This window comes from Cebus imitator, unplaced genomic scaffold, assembly GCF_001604975.1.
Source record: "Cebus imitator isolate Cc_AM_T3 unplaced genomic scaffold, Cebus_imitator-1.0 Scaffold28, whole genome shotgun sequence".
Taxonomy (NCBI): domain Eukaryota; kingdom Metazoa; phylum Chordata; class Mammalia; order Primates; family Cebidae; genus Cebus; species Cebus imitator.
The window spans coordinates 1,931,812-1,954,475 of NW_016107343.1; the positions used below are offsets into that span (position 1 = coordinate 1,931,812).

Sequence of the window (22,664 nt, forward strand, 5' to 3'; positions counted from 1 at the left end):
AATGTCAGGGAGGAGTTAGTGAGTGGGGCTGAGGGAGGCAGAACTGGATTTTGTTTATGGGGAAATAAAGCCCCTGGCCAGCGCTGGTTTCTCCGCCGCCTTGGTGAGCATGGACTTGCTCCCACCTTCCCTCCCAGGTTCCGAGGCTCCTGTGCACGGGGTGCACGTGTGCTGGCTGATGAGGGTGAGGAGCTGTGGGTACCGGCTCTAAGCAATATGCTGTACTCCATCCAAATCCTGATTGATTTATTACCCACTGAACAGCTAAGATGCACCCACCACTCATCCATCCATTCACAACACGTTTCTTTAGCACCACTAATGCTGTGCCTTTTACAAGGCTTGAGAATACAAGATGAATGAAGCAAAGCCCTGTCTTCATGTAGCTGCCCATCCAGCTGGAGAGACAGAGCAACAAGCAGATGCACCCTAGTGAGTACATCTGCTCCAATAGAAACACACTCAAAAGACAGGGGCTGGAGGGAAAAGGGGGTCTGCTTTGAGAGGGGACAGGGAGGAGGAACTGGGGAAGGCTTCTAGGGATGGTACTGACCCTCTTGCCTAGTGAAATGTCCTTTTGGAAGTGCCAGGTTTCTACAGGACGATTACACAAAAATGTAGAAAAAATAATGCTAGTCATAGGTCCTCCCTCCACCCCAGATGTGTGTGTTGCGGTCTGGTGATCACTGATGTGTGCTAGTTTGGGTTTTTTGTGTTGTGGATCGTAAGAGTGGGGCCAACGTCCTTGTGCATTGAGGCTGCAGCCTCTCTTCTCCTCCATGCCATGGACCGGTCACTCCATCATCTAAGCACAGGGCACCCAGGCAGGTGGCACAGGCGACTTAGCAAATGCAGTCAGAGTCAAGGTTAAGCATCTGTCTCTTCATTCTCTCTTTCATGATTACCTAGCTTGCGATATGTTGTTGGTTATTGTGTCGTGTTGTGAGGCTGAAAGTGTGGATGTTTCTAGAGAGCCGCAGCTTGGCCTTGGCTGCTTGTTGGGCCTGGAGTCATTGGTATTATGCATTTCCTGTGTGCTCGGCAGCCTCGCATGTAAGGAGCAAGAGGCACACGCAAGCTGCCTGGTACTTTTCCCCATGAAAATGAGCCCCAGCAGGGAATAGGATTCGTATTTGTTGCGTTTATTTTATTTTTCCTTTTATCTCTGTGCCTACACGCTTGGACCGTCTCAGCCTTGATAAATGTGTGCTCTCACACACATGCACACAATCCCCTTTCTCTGGCCTGTGTGTTTGCCAAACACAAACACACACACACACACACACACACATGTCCCATGCATACTGGGCATGGACACCAATTGTAAACCTCATCTGTGTGGCTCACCCTCCTTTTGCCACCAACCCCTGTCCTTTTCACACAAAGCTCCCTGTTGGGAAAACTCATAATTTTTACACCACACAGCCTTGACTGGCCATTGCTGGAATTACTGTCTCTTTGAAGTGCTTTCTGCTGGGGCATTTACAGGCCGTTTTAATTACCTGCAGCTTGCAAAGGGCCTTGCTCTGTCCCAGCCTTTGTTTGTTTGTTCTTTGCAAGGAGTCTGTGCAGAAAGGAATACAGCTGACTTCTTTTACAAAAAAGGAAAGGGGGAGAAAGAGAAGTTTGGGGAGCCCTTAACAGAGCTTCTTGCTGCAGCCTGCTCTGCGATATCCTGCCCACTCTCAGGAGCCCAGGAAGAGAGGCTCTCACCGTTGGCTGTCTTACCTTCTTAACAGGTTCCAGCACCCTGGATCCCACTCCTGGAGCTTGCCTGGGATATTTTCGTTCGTGCATTTTTGTTTTAATTATTATTAAGTATATTTTCAAGCTTTCTACCAGAGACAGCAGAGCTGTCAAATCATGTTTCCTTCACCGTTGACCAAACCAAAGCCGGCTTCAGTTGAGCTGGGATCCCTCTTCTATTTTCAACTAAATCTGTTCAAGGAATGTGCATTATTAAATTATTGAGTTTAGACGTGGGCTGAGGGTAGGGGTTGAAATCACGTATGTGAAAGTAGCGCCCACTTTGAGCTGTCTGGTGTTTTTCTTTCCTTTTCTTCATTTTTCACTTGATTCTCTCTCTAAAAGGAATTACATATAAATAGCATTCTTTGTGGTTTCTGTGAAACATGAGTGTAGCATGTCATGTCTGCAGATGAAGATGCTAGTTTACCGAAGAAGCCTCAGAACCGTATCCCCTTTTTTGGGGGATTTTACAGCAGAAGGAATCTTTATTCATTTATTCACTTAGTCCAAAAATGTATTGAGGAATTGGAAACCGCATACATTGCTGATGGGAATGTAAAGTGGTGCAGCTGCTTTGGAAAACAGTCTGGCAGTTCCTTAAAAGGTTAAACATAGAGTTACCATATGAGCTGGCATTCCGCTCTTAGGTATATACCCAAGAGAAGTGAAAACATATGTCCACACATAAAACTTGTACACAAATGTTCATAGCAGCATTATTCGTAATAGCCAAGAGGTTGAAGCAACCAAATGTCCATCAACTGATGACTGGATAAACAAAATGTGGTATATCCATACAGAGGAACAAAGTACGGATACAAGCTATGATAGGAACGAAACTTGAAAACATTATGCTGTGTGGGAGAAGCCAGACCCCAAAGGGTGTGTGTTGTATGATGCCGTTTATATGAAATGTTCAAAACAGGCAAATATGTAGAGGAGGATAGTACATTTGTGGTTGCCAAAGGCTAGGGGTTGAGGGGAATGGAGAGTGACTGCTAATGGGTACAGGGTTTCTTTTCAGGGTGATGAAAATATTCTGGAATTTGATAGTGACGATGGTTGTGCAGTTCTATGAATATGCCACAAGCCAGTGAATGGCATACTTGACAAGGATACATTTTATGGTATGTGGGAAATATCTCAACAGATCTGTTTAGAAAAGTGTACTGAATGTCTACTCTACACAGCACACACTGGCATACTCAGGTTATAGTGGGTGGTTTCTGCCTTAATGTAACTTATAGTCTAGTAGAGATAAAGAATACTAATAAAAAATATATATACAACTGAAAATTGTGTTAAATGCTATAAAGGAAATCCATAAAACTAATGATGGAAAATTGTGTTGATGGACAACTTACCTAGATGGGCTGTCGTTCAGGAGCAGCCTGACTTCACAGGAGTCCAGCACACAGTAGGCACTTAACAGATGTAGGGTGAGTCGCAGCAGGGCATGAGTTGTCTTGCCTTTTCTGTAGGAAGTTATAAAATGCCTGTGAGACCCAGCTTGTCCGTGGACTCTGGGTGCCATGATTCAGTTTACTTTTTTTCCTTGGAGGCCTCTCTGTTTTTACTTCTATTTGATTAGATTGGGAAAATCTCAGTGACTCCTTTCTAGCTGCTGGTTTTCCTGCCCTTTTCAGGGAAAGAGTGGCTTAGATAGGAATGTGAAGGCAGATCCTGAGAAGTCTGGTGATATCTGCCTGTTTATATGGACTGGCAAGTCATGTGGCCTCAGTTTTCCCATCCACAAGATGGGCTCTGCACTCTCCAGGCCAGCCATAGGGTGGTGGAGATGATCCTCAGGAAACCCTTTCAAAGTCAGACATGATCTGTAAATGCATTACCTTCTTTATGATTAAAACCTCAGTTGAGGCCAGGCGTGGTGGCTCATGCCTGTAATCCCAGCATTTTCGGAGGCTGAGGCAGGTGGATTGCTTGAGGTCGGGTGTTCGAGACAGCCTGGCCAACATGGTGAAAGCCCTTCTCTACTAAAAATACCAAAAACAAACAAAAAAAACCCACTTAGCTGGGCATGGTGGTGTGTGCCTGTAGTCTCAGCTGCTTGGGAGGCTGAGGCATGAGAATTGCTTGCACTTGGGAGGCAGAGGTTGCAGTGAGCCGAGGTTGTGCCACTGCTCTCTAGCCTGGGCGATAGAGTGAGGCTCCATCTTAAAAGAAAANAAAAAAAAAAAAAGAAAAAGAGGAAAAAACCGAAACCTCAGTTAACTAGATATTCTTTTTTGCATTTTTCTAGAAGAAAGGAAGAAAGAACCAATAAAGAAGCTAATATCTATTTGGCTTTTGCCTTTTTTCTTCATTAAAATGACAACAACATTTACAATGTGATTTGGTGCCCATGCAGGTAATCAGCTCAATGTCTTATCTTGTGTTCATAATTGATGTTTAGAATGATAGCTCTCCAGCTCAGAATCCTCATAGAAAAGTAATTTAATTTTCAGTGTACTAAAGCAGAAAGAATGAGGCAATATACATTAAAAAGGTTTTCAGAATGGTTTAATTCCAGAGAAACTTTCTTCTTAGGCCCTTAATAAACCTCAGTTATTCTCAACAATCTCTTGAGTTTCCATGGCTGGTCCATCGGATCTGGAGGTAGCATTGTGGCTTCCTGGCTAGAGTGGAAATATATAAAAATGATCCCAGGTAGCCAGGAGACAACATGTCCTCCACATGTGTCCAGGCACGGCAAGGAGATAAAGGAAAAGTCTGTAGCTTTTTGAAAACCGTTTTCCCAGAAATCGGTTATTCGTGCTGGTGAAAAGCCTTGTATGGGAGAGGGAGAACAAAAACCCTGTTCATCCGTAACCATAGTTTAATTCCCTTATAGGGCCTTTTAGGATCTAGAGAGAATATTTTGGATTTATTTTTGTTTCCCTTGGGCTGACATCATCAAGCATGCATCATGGTGCCCTGTTTTGGGTTTGGAAAAAGCTCAGAGAAGCTATAAATCTTAAGGCATTTTACTATTTTTTCCTCTTCCTTTTCTAAAAGCACAACTTTTCTGGTCTCTTAAAAGGAAAAGAAAAAGAAAGAAAACTACAAAAGTATGTATTGATCTCTTCCCCTCAGATCTTAACTGCCCTGGCTGTAATACCTTGCTTACATCTGCCAGGTTTTTGTGCAGTTTTGCAACATCTCCTTAATCCAGTGAGCATAAATAGAACATTTCAATCATATTTGGCTACCAGGAACTTCACAGATAAGCACGCTAAGACCTTGTTGAAAGAGACTGTATGAGATTGTGTGCGATAAGATCATCCTATAGCCCAGTGCACAAATGAAAAACTTTTGTTCTTGGTGAAATTTGTTGATAGAGATATTTCAAATAAATGACTTAAGAGAACTCAGTATTTTTAAAACAAAGGACCAGTTATGTAACAGCCAGAAGCCCAGGCCTCCTGGTGCTCGGCAGCCATGAAGATCCCTCCGTGAGCAGTTGCTGCAGGGAGATTAGTGTGCCCCTTTGCCATTTCTGACGTTGTATTTTAGCACTTGAAGGCAGCCTTATCTGAAAGTGCTGTACTTGGTGTGGTCATGGCCCTGGGGAATGCCATTGTCCTTCCTCATATTTTCAAGACTCAGGACTGTTCCCTCCACTCTTCGGTCAGCTCCAGATTGGCCTTGATCCAGGCCAAGGTAGGATGCCTGGCTTTCTTTCTAAGAACTCCATAGAGGGCTTCTCTTTTGGACAGTAGGGACAAACTGTTCGTTTACTGGAGTGTGTGTGTAGCTGGATATGTATGTAGGCAGGGTTTTTTCCATCTCTCCATTTTTCTCTTCTGATTCCCTTTCTTGTTTGCTCATCCATTCAACAAAAAATGAACGCCTACTATGTTCTGAGCTCAGTGGTGAAGATTCACAGGACGAATCTGGTATGGATCCTTTATGCGGGAGTTATAATCCAGTCAGCACAGCCCCATGTCAGCCCCACAGCCTTTCAGTTTTGTAAACCCGATTGGAAAGAGCCTAAGACATCATCTGGCTCAACCTTTGCATTGTTGCAGAGGCATCAGGTGAAATCTAGAGAAACTAAGTGGTTTGGCCAAGGTCATTTGATGGATATCTGCAGAGCTGGAGTGAAAGCCAGGTCTCCTGCACTCAGCCCAATGTATATATATGTACACACATATACATGGTCAACATACCACATTTTTTTTAGGTGATTCTTAAGAAAAAACATCTGGTTTAGCATTTTCTCCCCTTCCCTTTAAACAACTCCAAAACAACCAATGGCCACTGTCTTCCATAACTCTCCGGGTCTGGATCCCCAGCAGAGAGGCACCTGCTGTGCGCTCCCAAAACCTGCAGCATGGAAGGTGTTAACTAGCACTCAGTTAGTTCTTGGTTGTTTTTCTTAATCTGTTGTTTGAAATCCTTGGCTTTTATTGGTATATTTACTTTATGGCATACATAAAGAGCTGTATTAAAAAATAAATTGTGTTGTAAAAGCATTCGGTAATGTTTATTAATATTGACTAGTCAGGGAGCAACGAACTCTACTGCTAGAAGGATAATTTGTGGTAATACCCGCTAAGCATTCACAGCTTGTCAAATGACTATCTAATCTCAACATTAAAGAAAAGTGAGCAAAAGGGTAATTTCCCTTATGTCTTGAGAAAATGAAAGTGACCCATTCCCTAGCCAACATTAGAATGATCGCTTCTTTTTCTCCCCTGGGGTACCAGGCCTCCTCTCTGGTTCCAGGCAGTCCCAGGGATAGATTTTAGTGGTTAGGTATCCGTTTGTCTTAGCGTGGTTGGAAATTGCTTCACTAGCTATAGCTTCTCATATGTCTGTTTTGGCTGCCTGAACCTGTGCTGAGGCCGTAAAAGACAGAGATAAAGACATAGTTCTTGTCCCCACAGAGTGTATAGTCTTAAGGAACTTACAAATGGCTTCGTCTTGAATCTTGAACTTAATATTCCTACAAAATATGTAAGGAGAATGACACTGGGTGTGACTAATGGCCTACTTAGCCTGGAATGTGGCACTTTTGGTGGCTTTAAGAGACATTCCTTGGGAAGATATTATGTCACCCTTAGAAGGAAGGGAACATTCCCCAGAGTATCCCTGATGCCCTGTGAATAGCATGTTCTGGCTTAGGGTGGAGTCCACTAGTAGAACAGCTTCTGTCCAGAGTATTCCTTTCTCACAAAAAGACACATAGAACATAGAGGAGAATTAGGCTGGGTGTAGTGGCTCATGCCTGTAATCTCACACTTTGGAAGGCGGAGGTGGGAAGATCATTTGAACCCAGGAGTTCAAGACCAGCCTAGATCTCATAGCAAGACCTTGTCTCTATTAAAAACAGTTTTTTTAAAAAAGAAAGCACAGGAGAATGGACTGAATATGGAAACACTCTGCAGTCTCCATGGAAGTTGGCTTTGGGGAGGAAGTACTGATATCCTCCTAACTTTTCATTCATCCCTTCCTCTTAAAATTAGAGCACAGAATGCCATTGACTGCTTCACTTTTCCTTTGAATTAAAGGGAAATAGATGTTGAAACTGTGTTTTTTACTTAAAGGTCTAAGGAGGAAGAGTGAGACTATTACTAAAGTACATAAGCTTTTCCTTTACTCAATTCCGTGTCTACTTGGAAAGGTGAATGAGGCCATGGTGAGGGTCTGTTATCACCAAGCTTAGTAGTCGGTTGCTTTTGAGGCTGAGAGCATTGGCAGAGCTCCATCAAGCGACCTACCTTATGCTGTCCCCACGTGGGGCCCAAGGCTGCATGTCAGCACCAACTTCCCAGGTCCTGCTCGAGAGGACCAGGAAGTTTGCATGGTGGCTGGGTAAGTCGATGATCTTGGAGAGTGTTGGTTCTCATGGAGGCGGTAGACTTTTTGGAGAGGAGAGGATAGTTTAGGTCATGGTTTGGATCTTACAGAATCTCCCATCTGCTTCCTATCTATTGAGTACCCCTTTGAAGCACTGAGAAGTTCAAATTGATGGTCGAAGGATCAGAAAGCAAAAGCCCAAAGCATTGGGGTGACTTTTGCATGTGGAGAGACCTCAGACCTACCGTAGGGTGAGTTGGAAGTACCTATGTACTTAGGTACTGCATTGATCCGGTCCAAGTGTTGTTTCAGAGGATGAATCAGTTAGGCTGAAAACAAGGACAACATTATCTTATAAATGCCCTTACAGGATAGATTTCCCACTTTATTTTTCCTCATTCAAAGGTGGGAGAGAGCAGTGGGTATTCCCGCTGTGGAACCCTCCCATTCATTTTTCCCAATCACAGGTCCTAGTTCCCTGTGGGAGTCTGTTCAGCAAAACTCACAGGTCAGACAATTTCAACCCTTGAATTATTGGAACTGAGGATTCTCTCTCTAAACCTTCCTTGCCTGTTGGTCTGCTCCAGCTTGAGCTTTTTTCCCTGGGCTCAGGAACCTGGGAAGAAATGTGGCATTGGCAGTGCTCGGACGTGAACCCCTCTCTCTCAGCCAGCCAGGGGTGCTGGGCTTTTTCCCTGGACACCTGCTAGTGCAATGGGTTCTTCTCGTAGCCTTCTTCCCTTGGTCCCTGGCTGCATGGGATGGAAGCGGACTGAGCTTACCCTGCAGAGAGTAGACGTGGTGGATGCCCCCTTAGGGCTCAGCTGTTGTGGTCAGCTCTCTCTGGAAGCTGAGGGTAAGGAGGGTGGAGTATGGCTTGGGTCTGTCCTTGCTACCATTTATTCTAGGTTGATAAAGGCTTATCCTGAAGATGACAGGTTGGTCTAAAGCTAAGGCTTCATGCCTCTATGCAGTAGCCATTAGTCTTCCTTGTGTGGACTTTAGGAGCCACAGAACTGGAAGCCACCAGTAAGTTGTTGTACTTGGAATATTGTTAGGATGAGCAAAGGAATGCCATAGATGCCAATTTACACAGGGGTTTCTACAGCATCCTTGACCAGTCCCTTTTCAATGAAGCCTTATGAAGAAAGGAAGTATAGGCCTGGTCTCTGCCATTATGGGATTTGCACTCTAAAACCAGATGAAATCTTTATGAGTTTTCAGACTCTCAGTAGCACAGAAATGGTTCAAACGATGAGCTTGTATCTTGCTAGCTTGGTTTTACTAGTGAGAGTTGTGTGGTTGAAAACCAGTGCGAAAGAATGAACTCTTCAGTTACTTGTTAAAAGGTTCAGTTTTGTTTAGCTTGAATTTCTCATCATGATTCAGCTTTCTTGAGAAAACAGAAACTTTTTAGAGGTTAATGTGTTCTTTGTCTTTTTGGACATAAGTAAAAATCTGTTACATGCAAGGTGAGTTTACCTAATGAGCCACTAAGAGTTGTGGAGAACTTGAGTCTGTTCCCCAGGAGTGGAGAATGAGGACCTGAAGCATAGAGGGGCAATGGATTCTCCACTGAGTATAGGATGGAGATGCATGGGACATACTAGAACTGGGTTACTTTCAAAACAGTGTTCAGCAAGGTGACTTCTCCTCAGAGGAGAGTGTGAAAACTCTACCACCAACTAAAGCAGTGTACAGAAAGGTACAAAAATGTCCCCAGATGTCTTCCTTTCCTGTCACAGTGGAGGCTGACAATCTCAGATGGCCACGTGCAATTAGACCTTATGAAAAGATAGTACTGGATTGGGAAGATGTGAGTGTGTGTGGTAAGGAAGAAGGAGGTGGACAGAATTTCCATTTTGATCTAAATGCTTTGCAGTTGCATAATGTGGTGATGGTGGTGGTGGGAGGTTGTGGTCTAAAGAGGGAATAGACTGTGAGTTCACACGAAGTTGCACTTTTGCTCCGGGAACCGGTTGGAATTCTATTTCCACATTGGCTGTTCTGCAGACTGTGCCATGGAGAGTCTGCCAGTAGCCAGGTCTCTCTGAAGCCAGGTCTGCACTGAAACTCTCCACCATTATTTTCTTTGAATTAGGAGAAGCCTTCACTTTTCCACATTCTTCCTTTGGTATATGAACAAGAATTAGAGATGTGAGCAAACCAGTGCCGGGCTCTGTTGAACTCCCAGGCCTTTTTCTCTAATGAACTTTGTGTGCTTTGCCCAGGTCTCTCTGCCAGAGAGGGAAGACCTTGCCCTTGTAGTTCATGTGGAATCACATGGACACCATATTCATCTCTGGTAACCTGTGTGGGGCACTGAGTTGGTGGGTCAGTTGCAAGGCAGTGACCTTACCCCAAGGAATAGCCAGGATAGGGTCTCTGAAGGTGGAGAAATGCACAACAACAGAGCCATTCTGAGGATAGGCTGTTGATAATTTCTGGAAATTTCTTTCATTGAAAGATAAATAGCAAGTGAGAAACAGGGAAAACTCAGGCCACTTGGATTAGGTTTTAAATAACTAGATTGCTGGGATTGGGTCTGGAAGTTTGCTTGGGCGATCCTAGCCTGGCTGCCTCAGTGTCAGAGGACCTCACAGTGCCCAGTAATGAGTGGGACGTGGCTCAGGGAGAATAACAGTGCCCCTTAGAGGACCGCCTTAGAGGCCAGGTAAAAGGATATGGGTAAGACTTTGGGATGATAATTTTGTCTCTATTGTAAATATTAGATGTGATCTACATCACTTTATAGGTGATGATATGCAGAGAGATTGTGATAGCATGACTTGTCCAAGGTTAATGGCCGAGTCAGGTGGAGGATGCAGGTCGTCTGGCTGCTGGCTGAGCGTTCTTCTCTGTACCCTGCCACCTAAGGGCAAGTGCCTGTCACCTTTCACACCAAGCCGATCCAGTTGGCCAAGATAAGCCACTTCCACCAATGCCAGGCAAATCCATTCATACCTAGAGAAAAGGCAAGGGTGTTACCCAAACCAGGAGTGCTTATCATGGTGAGGGATTTCATCTAGAACCCTCGGGGAGAAGAGATGGGAGCGCCAGATGGGAGTTTAGCCTGGTGGTGGCTCCCAGCTCTGAAGACCAGTCGCTCTAATGCCCTTTTGGAAAACAAATCCAAATGGGTGTTCATCCTCCTGTCCCTCTTGACAGCCACCCCTGGGAAGTGGGCACACCGGGAGCTAACAAACCCCCTGTGAAGAAAAGGATGAAAATCAACTGAAACCCTATGTTGCTATCCACCAGACTTTACTGTGATTGTGTGTGAGAAGTTCACCTGCTGAACCCCTTGTGAATAGAGCCTTTGCCACTCTATAGAACGTCTCTTAGAAAAGCAAGTATCTCTCATCCCCAGGCAAGTGACAGGAATACTCCACTATCGTGTGTGTTTGCATGTGTTCACATACCTAGGTACGTAGTTTAAAAGATACTTCGTCCAAAATGCTATTAGGACATGTCCCAGTGCCCAACATTGTGAAATATATTTAGAGTTAAGAATGTTCAGTTAAAATGTTTTGTACTGTTAATATTTCTCAATTTGGGTGGATCAGCATGGCAGGGAGCAAGAGAACATCACGGGGAGGGTACCCTTACAGTGTCATAGATAAGGGTGTGTGTGTGTGTGTGTGTGTGTGTGTGTATTTATGATTGAGAAATCGTTTGTCTTTGGCAAGTGGGGAAAGGGAAAGCAAGCAAACAAAACAAAGTGATTGAGAAAGAGTTTTGCCGAGAGAACTGTGTGTGATCCCTATCAGAAGGCTGTGTACAGTCGACACCGAATGCTGGTCCTCATGCTGTGGGAGCCCATCAACTGGCACTAAGGAGGCTCACCTGGGTGCCCCACGTGGTCTTGACACACTGCTGGGTTCTCATTCTGGGACTTGGACGGTGGTGGCAGTGGGTGGCTTGGTTTTGCCACCATCTAGATGCTGCCAGCTTGAGTGTGTAATACTCCCTCTCCCCACCTGCAGTTTTATCTGTGATCAGTACCAGCTCTCCACCCTTTTGCTATGGTCTTAACACGTCAGCATTCTGATGCAGATAGAAGGCCTTGTTTTTCCTTCTGCCTGCTCCACTTCCCACAGATCCTGCTTCTGGCTGCCATGCCTGCCCTGTCCTGAGGGCCAAGGCCCCTGGGGAGGTTGCAGGGATGGACTGGGGCGGAGGTGGAGGCTGGATCCTGGATCCAGCAATAGCATGTATGGGCTTGACAACAGGAGTGTGGGTGGGCGGCAGCTTGGAGCCTCTCCCCAGTGCTTGGCTCCCTGCCTCTTACCAGCTCCCAAGCTGGCTCATGACTGAGCCAGGGGTCTGGCGGGAGAGGCCCCGTGTTGGAAGTTGGGATGGGAGCACTGCTGCAGGTTGGGCCTGTGACCAGTTGTTACTGGAACCTCGGTCTTCCCCGGGGTGATAACATGGTCCCAGCCCACCTCACAGAATCATAGTGATGGCAAAACGAGAGAATGTGTGTGAAGAGCCACAGGTGACTATGACCACCCTACATTTATAGAATGATGTTATCCGGTTTCTTGAAACTCTGCTTTCTGCTGGGGCAAGATGAGAAAAGACACTTGTGAAGCCAGGCCTTAGGGGAAAGGTGTGCGTGTTGGGGTGGGTCACTGCAGTCCTAAGAACATCTGGATGCCAGAGAAAGAAGCATCTTGCGTCTACAAGGCCATCAGTTTATTCATAGGCTTTTTCAGAGCCTGCTGCATGCCAGTCACTGTAATGGGAGTTGGAGCTAGGAGAGAGAAAAGATACAGGTGTGGCCCTCCTGGGTCCAGCAGGCTTGTGCGCAGCCTCCACCCGGGGACGGCAGTGCTGTACAGAGGTGAGCAGAGGCTCGGGGCCTCCTATGAGGTCTGTGCTAGTTTGACAGTGAGCATTATGCCTGCCTGACTGTCCTGGGTGTTTCATCCTTCCTCCTTCTGGAATTGGATCTGATTTATTTTCTTGGTCCATGCACCAGTGGTAAAGCCTGTGGACAAGACCAAGAATGGGTCCTTCATGGGCAGCAGTCCCTGGGCAGAGGGCGAGATTTATACTGTCTGGGGATCCAAGGATGTGTTTCCATTGATGCCCTCCTGCTCCCTTTCACCTGTCACCTGCCAGAGGGATGGTTGCCAAGCACCCAGGTAGGAGATGGCCCTGCCTCCTTTCCAGCCAGAGCAGCAGCAACCTCTCTTTTCCTTTCCCTTACAGGAAGCTGCACAGTGGGATGAAGACGTACGGGTGCGAGCTCTGCGGGAAGCGGTTCCTGGATAGTTTGCGGCTGAGAATGCACTTACTGGCTCATTCAGGTAGGCAGGGTCACCTCAGTGGCCCTTTCAGGTACAGGCAACCACCTCCTGTCTGCCTTCACCCCTACTCAGAGCCTGCTGTGGCCTGCACGTCCCCACTGCCAGCTGGGGCCCTGGTCCATCTTGTTCCTTGGACTCTCCCTCCAGGCTCCTGACAGAGAAGATCCATCCTGGTGGCGGGGCCACCCCGGATGAACCCACCTTCAAGCTCTTATGGGTTTCCCAGGCCTCACTGGCAACCAGTGCCCCATGTGATCCACCTTCCAAAGTAGACTGCAGTTTCATTAGCGAAACAGTTGCGGAATTAGGTTCTCACCATCTAATGAATCTGACTATTGGGTTCACATTATACAGGAGCCTTTAATTAAATAGGTATAGAAAGGTTGGAACACAAAGCTAGTTATAGCGTGCTGTCTTTTGCAAGTTAATTTCATCCAATTCTAGTGAGGTCGGCTGTGTGACTGCTGGTAATTTTGCTCATGTTTGGGCAAAGTTGCTCTGCCCCACGAGGTATGGAATGGGGAGAAGCAGCTGGCATTTGGCATGCCCGGGTGTTCTTGGTGGAGGGAAGGTAGCAGGTCTGATGGCGTTGAGGCTTAGGTCACCTGACTTTAGCTGTAGAGGCCTCAACTCTCCTTTGCCAGTTGCATATTCTCTTCCCTTACATTCCCTTGCCTTTCAACCTTGGAGTCATTTTTCAGGGGAGAGGAAGAGGGCTGTTCTTTCATTTGGTTTTGGTTTCTTCTCATGTAGGCCAAGGCCTGCCTCTCCTTTCCCCATATTGGCTCCAGAAACGGGCCCTCCAGGCAGTTTGGTGTTTGTGAAATGGGCTTTGGGGTTGGGCAGACAAAGCTTCAAATCCTGTTTGTGATATGTGCTCTGTGACCTTAGCTACATTCATGTTCTGGACCTCAGTTTCTGCATCTGTCAAGTGCAGTGTTGTTAACTTATATAATTTTTTTGGAGGATTAGGTGATAGAATATATGTTGAAGGCATCTGTAGTAAGCCCCTGGCCTACAGTTGGCATTTAATAAATGTCAGTGGTTTCTGCTTTCACCTTCCTCCCTCATCCTTGTTTCTGAGCCTGTTGCCCTGAGGGTGTGTCCCCCTCTGCCCATTCCCTGCCTGCCTGGGTGTTTGCACCCTCTTTCCCCCCGAGCCCATCACCAGTACAGTCATGGAAGTGCTCCTCGGCCGCCTTTTTTCTGCTTCAGCTCACCACTGCCTTGCTGCAGGGCCCATGTGGTTCTGCACTGTGGTCTCTCTCCCTGGCCCTCATGGCCCTTCCTAAAGTGTCCTAACTCCTTCTCATTTCCCATTCTTCTCTCTTCCAGGCACAGGGATCTATCCACACCAGGCAGCTGGCAGCTGCCTGTCTTGGCGTGTCTGCTGTCCCCATGTCTTCGTGCATTCTCGTCCTCCTTCCTGGGGGCCCTCCCCACCCTGCCTCTGCCTCTACCCAGTCATCCTCCTCCTGCCCCCTTGTCTCACCTTGGTCCAGCACCCCGAGTCCAGGCATTCCTGCATCTGCATCTGCTTGGCACTCATGTACATGTTTTCTTCTGTTTTAATGACTTACACCTTGTATCTTTGTGCTTCCCTTCAACTTTGTATGCTATTGAAGGTTCAGGGTGTGGCAGGTTGCATGAACTGTCTGCCCACCAGTTTGGCTCCCCCTCTCTTACTTTCTTGGTCTTCATTCTTTCCTGCTTTAGCTCACCACTGCCTTACTGCAAAGTGTGGGGCTGCCACTTGTTTTGCTTCCTGCCCTAGACCCCTGGGTGGTGCTGGGCACTTTTGGGGCAGTGCACTTCTAGCCTGTTGGTGAAGCCTCCTTGCCCTCTCAGCCCCAGTAAGTATCTTTTCTTATTGCTCTTTCTCTGAGTCCAGGGTTCTGGCCAGACTCCTCTTGGTTTGCTTTATGGGCTTGTTGCTTTCTGAGTTCTGTGGCTTTGCTCACCCCATTTTGTCTACTTGGAATAACCTATCTTCCATATTCCTAGATCTTCCAAGGTCCCTCCCATGATGCCAATCCCAGCTGTTCCCCACCTCCAGCCAGAAGCAATTGTGCCTTCTCTGTGCCCGTATTTATTTATTTGAAGCTATCGTTGTGTGCAATGTGTCTTCTGTGTTATGGTTATTTATGGACTTGCCTTATCTCCCCTACTGGAGAGGCGAGGTTACATAGTGGAAGGAACTTGGACACCTACCTACTGCTGATGTGATCTGGGGTAAGAACTATAAGCTCTTATAGCCTCAGTAACCTCATTTGTAAAATGAAAATATTTAACACTATCTTAGAGAAGCTGTGAGGCTCACCTTGGATACATACCACCATGCCTCACATGTAATGGGGCAGATCTTGTCCCCATCAGGTCCAGCACACTGCCTGGCACATTATTGGAGCCAAAAAGTATTTGCTGAGTGAATGATGCAGCCTGGGAGGCGGATGAACGACTCTAGGAAACTCCACTCTCCAGACGAGGCCTTCGTGTGGTAGGGACTATTTATGTCCCAAGGACTCACTGTGCGGGGCAGTGGGGGGAGGGCAAGGAGTCAGCCAGGAGCCCCCTGGCCCATATCATATCCCTCTTCCAGGCGGTGTGACCAAGTGTGAGTTAGCCACTGTCTCTGCTGTGAATCACACATCAGCAGCATTGGTGGGGCTGGTGGGAGCAGCTGCAGAGGGGAAAAGGACCGCTTGCACACTCATGCCAGGTGGGCCTGGCGTCCCCAGTTCAGACAAGAGTGTGACTTTGCGCAACCCCCGTCTGGAGCTGGTAGTTCCCTGGGGAAGCTGACTTTGGTCCCACCTGAGATGCCGCTTCCATGTCCCCTGATCTCATATGGCTGCTCCAGAGGCTTTGGGAGTTGGGTCCTGTTTTCCTAGTTTTTCCTTTCTATGCCTGTCTTATCTGGGCACTGAAGGCTGATTGTGTCAAATGATGTGTCCCTCTGCTAGTCACTTGCCAGTGCCCTTGGAAAGAATGATTTGATGATTAGGCAGGTGTGATGAGTCATAGTAGTGTTTTAATCCACCCTTGCAGATAGCTCACGACCTGCAGTCTGATATTTCTATTCTTTTTTTTTCCTGTTCGGCATACTCCTCACCCTCGTGCTGAGAGGTCTTAAAAATAAAATAGCGCAAGGGGCTTCGTGAGGCTAGACCACTTCCTGGATTGTTTGGCCCCTGTTAAATAGGCCCTGGGGTCCTCTTGAGTGACCTGGCCTTGTTGAGGGAGTTGGGGTCAGAGGGCTGGGCTGGTAGCGCTGGGTCTGCTTACAGATTCCAGTAGTGGTTTACATGTTTTGATGCCTACTGCCAGATGCCTGAAAACAGAGCTAGGTGATGTTCTAGAAGAGACATTGAATTAGATCATGAGAGGTTTTCCTGCTGCTCTATTGTGAAGGCTCCATGAAGAAAGCTGACAGTGAGAATGGGTGCACCAGGTCTGTAGAGTGGACCCATTTTACAGATGATGACAAGGATTGAAACACCCTACAGCCTGGAAGAACAGTAGTTACTCCAGAACCCTGGGGGGCATGTTTTTTTTTTCCAAAGGGGCAGACTATGGAGGAGAGAGTCCAGGATCTGGGTGGGGGTCGTGGTTGCCCCCAGATGCTGCCGCCCGTGCACTGGCACATTCCTGCTGTTTTCTTCTGCTCAGTGGAGCTGAACAGCGCTCACTTCCTGGCTAGCTCTGTGTGCTGCCCCACCCCCTCTTGGCTAGCATCGCCTGTGTTTGTTATTGTAGTTCTGGCTCCAGGCCAGGCCTGGCTGGGAGCCAGACTTGTGGGTACAGTATGTACAGTGAGTGCTGAGCCAAGTTTGTCATCATACACGATTAATTTTTTTTTTTTCTAATCTGGTTGGGGTGGGGTGAAGGAGGAGGCAAGAAAAGAGTTTCTCTGATGCTTGAGAATAGGCTGCATTAAATTCAGCAGAGATGTCATTTCTGAAAGGAAGACAGCACTCCGGCTTGTTCTTCCTTTGCCGTTTTTCCTCCTTTCTCTCGCTGTCTTCCTCCTCTCCTCCTCATTTCCCTGTCAGATAGAATCAGCCTGTAGGAGATCGACAATGCAGGTCTTATTTTCAGTGACTAGAATACTAAATTTATACCCCTAAATCAGTTTTCATTGTGTTGAAATTGACAATTTGTTTAATTAGAAGTTTGCTGTATAGGAGACCCTTCTGAGAGACAGTGCCTTCCCTTTCCCATGCTTTCTGTTTTTAGGTTTTTTTTTTTTTTTTTTTTTTTTTTTTTTAAAGATCTTTAATGGTAGTAGTGAATTTCGGTTTAATTGAAGTTTTCATTTCAATTTGATGTGTTAACTAATCAAGTGTTTATGAGATATACCTGATGATCATAATAAGTTTAAATTAACTCACAATAACCTAACTCATGAACTAATGAGATGACCTGGCCAGGCCTTGCATCCTCAGAGGCAGTTTTGGGGGTGTCAGAAAGGTTTGAGTGTTGGAAAGAGGCTTGGGGTGCGAAGAGAGATGGCCTCCAATGCTTTGCAAAGCCAGCCCTCGTGGAGGGTGAAACTTGGGTGTAGGACTGCGGCCCCTCCCCTTCCTGTGTCCCAGGAAGACTCTGAAACCTCCCTCCTCACCCTCTGCTACCTTACCCCTTGTGGGGATCTGATTTGAAGCATCTGTGGATCCACTGTCTCTTTGGCACTCCTTGTTGTAACATGAGAAGTGATTCCTGGCTCTGAGATGTCCATGCAGAGACCACAGACACATGCAGTGACTCAAGTTGGTTCTGAGATTGGCCAGTGTAAGGTTTCCCATTAGGTAGTATTTCCCACAGCTTGACTTAGTGTCCTGGTGGCTTATAAGCGAGCTCGCCTAGAACTGCTTGCCCCTATTTTTGACTTGGCTGCATGTGCTTAGGGTTTGAGTATTTATGTGGCCTGTTCCTATTCTGGGTGTGTCATTCATTTTTGGAGCTAGAAGATGTTTAATAATCACAAATTGTGTGTCAGGCTCTGTGCTCTTAACAGTGAAGACTGCTACCCGCATGCTTGCCCTCAAGGAGCTTAAGTCTAAAGAGGGAGATCAGTATGACTATATGATCATCACACAAGATGGTAGTGTGTGCAACGTGCCAAGAATTCTCGGAGAAATTCGGAGTAGAAGGGTGTTTTGTGCCAGAGGATAACAGAACGGCATTTTGAAAGGTCTCAGTTTGGGGAAGCCCAAGCCACCTATGGAGCCGGGTGGTGTCACCTGCAATCGTAGGCTGGGCCTGTGGGGAGAGAGGAGGAGGGCAGGGTTTAGAAGAGATGGATGGGGTAAAACTGGAAGGAGTGCCAAAATGATCTGCATTCTCCCTGATGCACTGGAGAGCCACTGAAGGAATAGGAGGGTGACATATTTTTGTGCCTGGAATAGAAGGGACTGTTGAGCTTTTTGATACAGACAAGGCTAGAATACAGGATGAATAAAGCCCCTTGGAGAACATGAAGACTGGCCGTCTATGTTGGGGTGTGGCTGGAGTGTAGAAAGGCCTGTGCCTTCTTCACTGGTTAGGGCCACGTGGCCCCATTCTGCCAGGTGGCAGGCCCCATCCTCCCACTTCTCTCTTACTCTTGTCAGGCACTGTGAGCCTGGCTATTGAGAAGTGTTCCTGCCACGAGGCTCTTCCCCAGAGTCAGAGCCATGGGGAAAAGAATGAGGGCTTTCGCTGATAGACTTTCTGATTTCAGCAGCACCATGGAGTGGCTGGGGCATATCACCTGGGACCTCGGTCATCCTTCTGGCAGGGAAAAGAGCTGGAGGGGTCCGCCAGATTGGATCTCTTATGCTTTCCTCTGCCACGGTCGGATGGAAGAAAGAAAAAAAAAAAAAACATTACAAGATGGCAAAGATCTGTGGGTTGTCCTTGTTCTGTTTTATTTATTTTTTTCTTTTTTGGAGCACTGAGCTATGGGTTTCAGTTTCTTCTTCTCCAAGACAGAGAAGATGGGGGAAGAGAGGTAGCTGGAAAACTCCCTGTGACTGGGAGGAGACGCTGTGAGGTGGTCCCCACCTTGATGATTGGGGAGGTGCCTTTGGGTCCAAAGATGGCTTCCCCTCACCTTGCCTCTCCTCCAGTTCACCTCTCTCCTCTCAGATTAGGTATCTGCTCAGGGCAGGAGATTGGGGGCTGCCCAGGCTTGTGAGAGCCCATGGCCAATCTATGCACCCTCGGCCTCCTCTCCAGTCAGTACCAGCTTTCCCTTCTGGTTAGCTTCCTACCATTAGGGCAAACCCGGGAGGTCACCAGGAAGAAACTTTGCTTAGGTTTCTCCACTCCCTCCACATGCCTTATGTGGGGCACCTTTGGTTTTCGGGTCAAGGAAGTGGAGAAGATCAGATGGGGGTGGCTCAGAGGCCAGGCTGCCCTCCCTTTGGTCTGCATGGGTGATGTGGATGCAGAGAGAGGAAAGGGTGAAGGGAGCCACTTTCCCCCAGCTCGCTCTTGAACACACTTCTCTTTCTCTCTCTCCCTACTCTGAATTTGGCTTGCTTCCCGAACTTTTTCCCAGAGTGGTGTCGTCACTGGCCTGCCGGCAGGTCTGGATGTTCTGCCAGCATTCCAGCGAGTTTATGATCGCTTGCAGATGCGTCTCCAAGAACACACTGTACCCAAAGCAGAAATTAATGCAGGCTTGACTACCGTCCAAGCCCGTACACGGGAGAGAGGAGAAAGAAAACAAAAACTGTTTAATGCTGTTTATAAATTATACACTGGCTGATGAAAAATACATTTCTTTCCTCTCCCCTTTTACTCTGCCCCCCACCCGTCCTCAGTCCCCCCCCCCACCCCCGCCCCTTCTTGCATTCTGCCTCAAGAACCTAAACTGAGACCAGAAGAATATGGTTTTGCTTTTTAGCTCCTGTTTTGGCTGAGATCCGAAACCCTGCTGCTGATTCACAGCCAGAGTATTTTTCCCCTTTACCTGATGAAATATACTGATTTTCCAGCCCAGTTGGGGTGTTTTGGGTTTTGTTGTCTGGGTTGTTTTTAGTTTTTTTTTTTTTTTTTTTTTTGATGTCTAGGGATTTTGTTTACAGCAAGTATCAGGTTCCGTGATGGTTCTGGGTGCGATGCAAGCCCCAGGGCAGATAAGTCCCCCACATAACTGCCACCTTAGTGCTGAGGATATGTGTGCCTAGGTCCCCCGGCCCTAGTCAGGCCAGCTGAACCGAGAAAGTTGGGAAAGTTCATGGCAGGTCATGGTTTTAAACAGTGTTTTCACTGGTTCTCTCCCACCCCTTCACCTACAGCCTCTGTGTGAAGAGGGGGTTCACATGACCCTGCCCCCAAATACACATGTCTCTGTCTCCCTATGGTGCCTTAGCAGGGGTTGGGGAAGCTCGTTCCATCTACCCCTCTGGATCCCAGCCTCTCCTCCCACCCTGCAAATCCTCCATCCCAATTTATTCTATAAATTCGTTTCCACATTATGTCTATCCATTTACATGGCTTTTGTGTTTTTTAATACTGCTAATGTTTATCATTTGCCCAACAGGCTCGACAGATTTTGCTTCCTGTAGAGCATCGAGGCTTTAGAGCCCCCTCGTTGCTAAGTAGCAGTCTCCCTGTACTGTAATGGGCTGATTTTGTATTCTGTTCAGCGCTGTATCTTATTTTTGTATGCAAGACAAAGTGTTTTGATGGAGGACGATTGCGGCAGTGTCTGGAGGCTGTTTGGAGTTTTATGGGCTGTACAGTACACTGTGTGCTCTCTGAACAGAACACAGGCTGTTGAATTTTGGATTGGATTTGTCATTTCTCCCCCCTCAGAGAGGAGCCTGTCAGATAGAACATTACTTTGAGGGTGGAGGGAAGAAAGTGGAAATTATGTAATAACCTTCTTCCTTCTCTCTCTCTCTCGATGATTTTTCTATCTCAGCATAGGGTGGTTTCTTCCACACATACCCTCTCTCATGCCACCACATGATTTTGCACAGCTCGAGGATGATGCTCTTATTAGGAAATGAATGGTGCCCTAGAGGGATGGATGCTGGGACATCTGTCTGTCTGATGCTTATTCTCCTAGTCTCCTTTTCCTCCTCTTTGCTCCTTCCATCCTTTCTACATTCCAGGCTGCCTTGTGGCCCTTGCTTTTGTCTGAGGATGAATAGATAAGGGGTTATTGGAAGGATATTTACATGGGATCAACCCGATAGTGGCAGTGCCATTTGTGATTTCCAGGGCCTTTTTGTCTTCCCTTGGCTTCCCAGACATGCACCCTGCCAGAACGGTGCTTAGGAGGCCTTGCCTTGTTTTCTCCTGCCCTCAGCCCCATTCTCTAGCCCTGTAATCAGGTTGGGCCTGGGTCTCTGCATCTGAGGCTGTGCCCGAGAGGCCCCACCCTGCTTTAGGCATCAGCGCCTACTCTCAGTGTTCTCATTGAGGTCTCTGTGGTGGCAGGTATTTATTTTTCAGCTTTGCTCTTTTCTTCTATTTCTCCCCAATCTGCTTTCATCTCACTTCATTTCTCTGCCCCTATCCTTTGTGCCTCGGCCTTTTCTTGACTTCCTTCTTGTATTTTCTGTCTTCTTTCTTATGTCTTCATCTGTCTTTGTCTCCACCTGTCTTGGTTGGTCTTTTCTCTGTCTCTTTCTTTCTCTGTCTTTGTCTCTGTCTCTGTCTCCCTCCCCTAACCCACCAACTCAAAGTTTTTGTTAGCTTGGAAGCTGAGCAGTGGTTGGAGCGGAAAGCAAAATGTCACTCTGGCCCAGAGGTCTCCCCAAAGGGGAGGGCTCCTGAAGCAGTGTTCCTAGAACGCTCCCAGCACCTAGAACCTCAGGTGCTCTATCCTTTGCCTCTCAGGGGCCAGAGTGGGGCTTCTCTGGCTTGGACCCTGCTTTTGCTAGGTCCCTGGATGTTCCCTCAAAACCCCAGCTATGTTGAGGACGGGCAAATGGTTGAGCAGAGTTAGGCTTTGCAAGGTCCTTATTGGACTTTGGTGGTGCTGTGCTCGCCTGGGCCTGTACTGGGCACCTGAGTGCAGGACTCAGCAGCCACCCTCACACACTCATGCCCTGGCAGCGTGCCTGGTGCATAGGAGTATTGCGCACTGATAGTATTTGTCAAATACTTGAATATCATGTTATAAAAGTGTTTGGACGACTAGGGAAGATCTGGGTTTGGCGGGGCCTGAAGCGTACTCAATTTTGGGTGCCATCTCTCAGAAAAGGATTATGAATATCAAGTGTTAGAGCCCCTCCCAGGGAAGGGGCCGGTGCCAGGGAGAGGCCTGAAGCTTCAGGCCTCGGTGAACACGTGAGAGGTTGCCGTTGAGGGGCCCCACTTGGAACTACTGAGTGGGGTGGCTCAGGGCTGAGGATAGGAGGGTGACATCTGCCTAGCTCTGGGGACCTTCAGAGCATGGGACATCTGTGCTCACAGGCCTCAGGTCTATGTTCCATAGAGGTCAGGCTGAATCCTCCTGCCTTTGGTAAATGGCTCCAGGTCACAATGGGTCTGGAAATGTCATAGTATTTCACACACTCTTCTCAGCGAGGCTGCTTGGTAGGGATGGACCGTGAGTTCCAGCTCACCCAGAACCACCAGGTAGGCAGCCCCTCTTGGTAGCATCCTGGCCTCCACACTGACCCTTGGTGACTGTTAATGAAATGGCATGGCATCCACCCCTCTCCCAGGTGCTCAACTACCTAGGTCTGTGGCTGTGGCTCTCCTTCCTTCTTGTGGCAGTAGAATTATAAGTATGGTGGGGCAGAGGACTGGTGTGTGTGTGTGTGTGTGTGTGTGTGTGTGTGTGTGTGTGTGTGT

General features: G+C 47.4%; 1 protein-coding gene across 4 annotated transcripts in view; it reads left to right on the forward strand.

Annotated features, from left to right (window-relative positions):
* ZBTB16 (zinc finger and BTB domain containing 16) overlaps positions 1-22,664 on the forward strand; it is a 196,838-nt gene that overhangs the window by 86,304 nt on the left and 87,870 nt on the right. For all 4 annotated transcript variants that reach the window (XM_017523309.1, XM_017523310.2, XM_017523311.2 and 1 more), the window contains exon 3: positions 12,769-12,866. In XM_017523309.1, coding sequence (XP_017378798.1) covers positions 12,769-12,866 — 98 coding nt within the window. The remainder of the gene's footprint in view (positions 1-12,768; positions 12,867-22,664) is intronic.